Raw genomic sequence first — 6,246 nt, 5'->3', positions numbered from 1 at the left:
CAGAGCAGCTGGCGTGGGTGGGCCTCCTCAATCTGACCTCCAACGCACAGTATATTTGGAAAACCCTACATCATCCCACCCCGCCCATCCACGGAGACATCCCTCTGACTATACACTACCAATACATTTTCCTCACGATGGAACTGCGTCCTCGACCTCACAGCACACCAAGCCCAAGCCCTGGACGCCATTCATGTCTCAGACTCTGCAGGAGGGCACCCCAGCATCCTTCCTGGGCCTGAACTTGCATCCCCCTTTTCCGTATTCGCAACCAGCTCTGCTTCCTCCCGCACGCGTTACACCGGTTATCATACACAGCTGGATCGACACCTCAGACCTCTAGCAGGCGAATCCATCTGAACTCCCGATGGCTACTTCGCAGGAAGGTCACACAAAGTCCTAACATCCAATTCATCAGCAATGTTCCTCCACCCAGGATTTGCCATAATTCCTCTGAACTCTGGAAGACACTCTCTACGTCCTGCGTACCCATATCCAATGGCGGCCACAAATCCGCAACGACTTTCAGCGCCCCTCCACCGCCTCCACCACCACACACCTGGGATCCCACCTTCATCCGCAGGAATGGAATAAGGAGAACATCTAGAACCCCCATTCGACGCCCAAACGACACCTCAGGCCTCAGACCTCAACATAACCCGCATTCCCGCCTAAATCCACCATACCACGCTACCCCATGTCCCTTGGCCCCATCACCTCACAGACACAAGCAAACGTCGGCCCAAGCGTCGAAATCCGCAGGGAGAGGGGTACAGCGGGCGAGATACCGCGTATGCCTGGCCGATACGTCCCCAGTTTCTGACGGTTTGCTCCCGTTGGAAGTTGGAGGGAGTGGGGAAGATGAACACGAAAAGTTGTTGGCTCTACGTTGGGGCCGGGGAAGATATCTCCTTCACGTTGGATATTTTCGTGTGTAACCAGAATGGCCGAGGAGGTTGGAGGTGATGGGTCCTGGGGAGAGAAGACGGGGGAAGGGAGGAGAGGAGGAGGAGGAAAGATGGGTGGTGAATTGGTATCCTGGGGTTTTGGCTATGAATAGTCGGGTGCGGATTGGGTAAGTGGTTTTGGGAGGGCGTTTAGAGATGCTGATCTCAAGGGATGTTGCAGCCACTTCGGCCGTCGTGCCAGAGTGTGAGGATCGACTTCTGGGCTGTGTACACTCGATTGATACGCTGACGGACGTGGAGACTGATTGGCATTGAAGCTGAGGTGAGTCTTCGGGATTGAAGTTACATATCACGCTACTGATGGTCGATTTCTAGATTCAACAAATTCATTACTTATCAGGTTGCGAGCTACGTGACAACGCAAATCGTCTCAGGTTCCTGTTATCCCTTTCCACTTTGAAGAAACGGCTTTGCGGACTATGGAATTCTTCGTTCCTCGTAGGATGAAGGTGGTGCATCATCATCAGCCTGAACAGTCATAGTGTCGAACTTCTGATTGGATGACGCGAGCTACACCAAGAACTCTTGAAAATCAAGCTTTGAACTAATCTTCTCATCGAAGTCATTGTGCAACCACACGAAGAATGGATTCAGTCTGCCATTCCCAGTCTGGATGGTCGACTTCTCTTAACATGCTCAGACGACCCCGTACGTGTTTCATTTCCAGATAAACACTCTTCATTGCTTACCTTCTTTTACTTTCTTTTAGACGGCACGAATCAAAGATTTAGAGTCACCCGCACTCAAGGCGGAGATGCGAGGTCACGACAACCGTATCGAATCATGAATGATCCGTATTCGTACTTCCAGCAAACTTCCAGTGTCCTAGTTCTGCGGGACGAGCAGGACCAATCGAATGAATGAAGGATAGAGCTTCCTCTTTGCGTGGATGCGAAGGCGTGGCTAGACATCAACATATTTGTCAACTGCAAGAATTACCATGATTCTGTGAGGATGAGGTGCAAGTTCTGATAAATACTTGGTTTTCGACAACTTTTGACGTAGTAGTACACGTTTACATACAATAGGCAGGTATCAGACGTATCGTACAAGACAGACGTATGGTACAAGATAAATGGTATCACTGGCGGCGTGCAATTGGCGACATCGCAAGAAAGCATTTAAAAAAAAAGTTCACTACGACAGCAGCTGCTGAAGCCAATAATTGAACTCAGCATGATCCTCATCCGTCATCGCATCGTCCTCATAACCGAAATTCATCGGTTTAACGCTAGGCCACAAAGCACCGCCCAGATCAAAGCTTGACGACGACGACGAAGAATCGGCTTGATTTGCTAAGAACCAAGGCATTTCTGTGAATGAGTAGATCGGGTCTCGTTGTTGGTGGATGTATCCCCGTCTATCTCCCATGTTGTCCATGCTCACAGGAGGAGGAGGAGGGCCTTCTACAACGATCGGAGCTGGGGTTGCGTCGTCGTCGATATATCCTTGCTCCAGTATCTCCAAGCTGAAGAGCGATGGCTGCTGGATTTCGGTAGCGCCATGCATTCAGATGTTCGAATGGAGTAGCGGAGAAGGAGGACGTGGAAGTCGAAGCTTGGACGGGGGAAGGAGGAATTCAATGGGGACGTGACACAGAAGTCACGTCCCACGTACAGGGACCAACACTGTCACACGTCCTAAGGGAAATCATAAGAGAATGTAACACTGGACACATGTCAAGATAATTTGTCTTGGAATACTCTAAAAATATCTTTTGGAAGTTCCTTATTTTTTCCCAGTTTTCCACCAAGAAATACATAATACATCTATAAAGATTCTTTTCAATGAATGAATGTCAAATATTGATAAAATATGTTGGAAAACATGTAGAACATATTGAGATACATATATAGACAATTCAAATTAACCCAATATCTTTCAAGTAAGTTTCTATATGTTTTTAACATGTTTTATAAGTATTTAATCTTCATTTATTGAAAACAATCTTTGTAGATGTATTACATGTTTCTTACTAGAAAACAGAAAAAAAATAAGGAACTTTCAAAAGATATTTTTAGAGTATTTCAGTGCAGATTATTTTGTCATGTGTCCAGTGTAAGAGGATGATTTATGAACGATGGAAGATTGACTCACCTGCAAGAATGTGGTCCAGTGCGCCCAATTTTTGGTCAAGCCTCTCAGTCTCGTCGATGAGACCGAGTTTGACCCAGTCCGAGCAATTGACACCTAGACGCACTATGATGGAAAGGTTTTAGAGACATTGCCGCTGAGGATTATACAGGGAAAGTACTAACGGGCTTGGCCCATCCGGGCACTCATGCCTGTAATACAATCTCTCTCTTCAAAGAGTGAGAAGACGATTGACCAAGATAGAGGAACCCAAGGGTCTGATCCCCCTGAGAAGCGTGGAAGGCAGCCAGGAAGTTTAACGCGTGCACCACGCTCAACTGAGGTTCTTGGCATTCCACCTCTAGATAGCACTTCGTAGCATTGGCAAAACAACAACGGGACTTGAAGTCCCGGATGTTTGGGTCATCGAGAAACACTGTCCCCAGCGCTACGAGAGCCTTATGCAGCATGGGCGAGTAATGGCGTCTTGGGCAGGGTGTGGGAGCGGGGAACAACGATTGCTCGGTACATGTCTTGAAGGAAGAGCGCCGGGACGATGCAGAGACACCAGGAGGTGAAGAGTTTGAAGAGGATGTCGAGAGCTCTGGTAGTGTAATTTACATCAGCATTGCAGCATCTCAAAGAAAAAGAGACATGGCACGAAATTGTCATGGGACCTCCTTCTCCAGTGGCAGCCACAAATTCCTGACCACTTTCAGCGCCCCTCCACCGCTCCACCACCACTTACACCTGTGTTTCTATCTTCATCCACAGGAACGGAAGCAGATCACCGCATAGGCCATTCAACGCCCAAACGACACCTCAGACACCAACATACCCCGTATTCCGGCATAAATCCACCATACTACACTCCCCCATGTCCCTTGGCCCCATCTCTTCACAGACACAAGCAAACATCGGCCCAAGCGTCGAGATCCGCAGGGGGAGGGTGCAGCGGGCCAGATACCGCGCACACCTGGCCTCAGTGCGTTTGGTGAACAGAGGAAACCGCAGAGCGCTGGGGCGGGCGGGGAGAATATCATTGTTTCTTTCGGTTTGCTTCCATTGGAAGTCGGAGGTGATGGGAATGGGAAGAGGAGGAGCGTTGTTTATTCTGTGTTGGGGCCGTGGAAGATATACCCTTTACGTTGGATATTTTCGTGTTTAACTAGAATGGCCGAGGAGGTTGGAGGTGACTCGTCCTGAGGTGAAAAGACGGGGGAAGGGGAGGAGAGGAGGAGTGTGATGGGCAGTGAGTTGGTATCCTGGGGTTTTGGCTATGGATAGCTGGGTGCGGATTGGGTGACGAGGTCCCTTTGGTACGCATGTACTTGATGATTCCTTTGATTAAGCGAGGAAGGTTGGAGAGAGGGTGTGGAGTCATAAAGTCTGGTTCGATGCCGGGGCAGTTTTCAAGCATATAAGTGGTTTGTGTTCGTTCGTCGCCGAAAGAGTCTGCCGGAGGAGCACAGTGGAGGTTTCCTCGCACCCTTGGCCGATGAGAATCGCTTTGAAATGGAAGTTACAGGCCACTGATCCTAAAAACTTCATCGTATGCGAGTCTCCCAGGATCCCCTCGGCGTACACCTTGAGCTTGAGGCCTTGAGTTCCCGTCCATACGCTTTGATAAGGGCTTCGTGCAAAAGAGCTGGCGTCCATGGCGTCGTGGATAGTCGAGCTTATGGTGACTATCAACTCAGGATAAATATAAATGCGCCCAAATAAATATCTGCTATGTACTTCCACCAACGTAAACGCGGATGTGATGCTCGCACAAGCTCCCTCGATTGACCATCAAGCACAAGTATCCAATACCCTCCAGATATACTTCCACAGCAGATCCCCTCCCAACAGAGAGGAGAGCATGAGACGTGTCTTTCAAGCTCTCTTCTCGGGAACAGCGGTGTTCAAGTCATCAAACCGCTCGAATTCATCTCTCATCAGCAAACAATGTTCCTGTATTCAATTCCCTCTACACATATCTCTTCCACCTCTTCCTCCCCCGCCTCGCTGTCCTCCCCTTCCTCTCCGCCATGGCTGCACAACTCTCAGCTCGCCAACAAACAGATCTGTACGCGCAACCTATATCCAACCGGCTTTGTTACTAACGTTGACGTTCATGATATGAACAGGCACAAATGAATGCTCAATTACCTCTACACGGCCGGATTCACAAAAACTTACGACCAGTTACAAGAGGAAGCTCCCTATTTGGTGTTTATACCCCCCATCTTCGCCTTACCTCCTCCGCCAAGGTCGGCCCAGTAGTGGGTTGTTGGTCAAGAAATGGACGAGCGTGATCAGGATGGAAAAAAGGTGTGTTCCACCCCCGTTACTTTGCCTCCTGCGTGAAATGAACGACGCCTCCATTCGTAGATTATGGATCTGTAATCACGCCTTGCCCCAGCCATCGAAGAATTATCGCATGCCTCGACCTCCGATGGCTCGAAACGCGCAAATAAGGACGTTGTAGCGTCGGCTTCTGTAGACGCGATGGTGAAGATCTGGGATTGGGATTGGGGGGAATTGGAGAGGACGTTGAAGAGCCATACGAAGGGGGTTCGGATTGTCAGTTTGATTCGACGGGGAAAGTTTTGGGTGAGTGTTTTGTCTAAAATTGCAGAGTGGTCATGTGGGCTAAGGGATTCGATGTAGCGACGTGTTCGGACGATCTGTTTATAAAGCTCTGGAACGTGCCCGATGACTACAAGAATTTTGCCACCCTTAGAGGACACGAACATTCTATCTCGAGCGTTTCTTTCTTGCCAGGGGACAATCAGGTCGTTTCGTCAAGTCGGGATCATACAGTCAGGATGTGGGATGTCCAAACAAGGTAAGTTATGCCCCACTCCCTCTTTTCCTAATTAACCTCCTCATTAAAGTCATTGTGTAAAAGTCATACGACCACATGAAGAATGGATCCGGTCTGCCGTTCCCAGTCCGGACGGTCGGCTTCTCTTAACATGCTCAGACGACCACGTACACGTTTCGTTTCCAGTCCACAAACCCTTTCGATTCTTACCTTCTTTTGCTTTCTTTCAGACGGCACGAATCACAGACCTAGAGTCATCCGCACTAAAGGCGGAGATGCGAGGTCACGACAACCGTATAGAATGCGCCGTGTTCGTACCTCCAGTATCTATTCCGTCTGTCCGGGAACTGGTAGCTGTGGTGAATACCGTTCTCCCCCCCTCTACATACCCTG

At 49.2% G+C, this 6,246-nt stretch overlaps 2 protein-coding genes across 2 annotated transcripts; one reads left to right on the top strand and one right to left on the bottom strand.

The window, feature by feature from the left end:
* Positions 1-697: 697 nt before the first annotated feature.
* LACBIDRAFT_333558 (uncharacterized protein) lies at positions 698-1,755 on the top strand (the record flags this gene model as incomplete). Its single annotated transcript, XM_001888200.1, has 4 exons — positions 698-791; positions 817-930; positions 1,531-1,616; positions 1,678-1,755. 4 exons carry the CDS (start codon positions 698-700, stop codon positions 1,753-1,755), a joined length of 372 nt encoding a protein of 123 aa, XP_001888235.1.
* A 1,492-nt stretch (positions 1,756-3,247) lies between these two features.
* Positions 3,248-3,511, bottom strand: LACBIDRAFT_312501 (uncharacterized protein; the record flags this gene model as incomplete). The annotated part of the gene is made up of 1 exon (XM_001888164.1): positions 3,248-3,511. The coding sequence occupies one exon, from the start codon at positions 3,509-3,511 to the stop codon at positions 3,248-3,250; it is 264 nt and encodes an 87-aa protein (XP_001888199.1).
* Between the last annotated feature and the right edge of the window lie 2,735 nt (positions 3,512-6,246).

Source organism: Laccaria bicolor, genomic scaffold (assembly GCF_000143565.1).
Source record: "Laccaria bicolor S238N-H82 LACBIscaffold_52 genomic scaffold, whole genome shotgun sequence".
Lineage (NCBI taxonomy): Eukaryota > Fungi > Basidiomycota > Agaricomycetes > Agaricales > Hydnangiaceae > Laccaria > Laccaria bicolor.
This window is presented reverse-complemented; position numbering and strand designations above follow the sequence as displayed.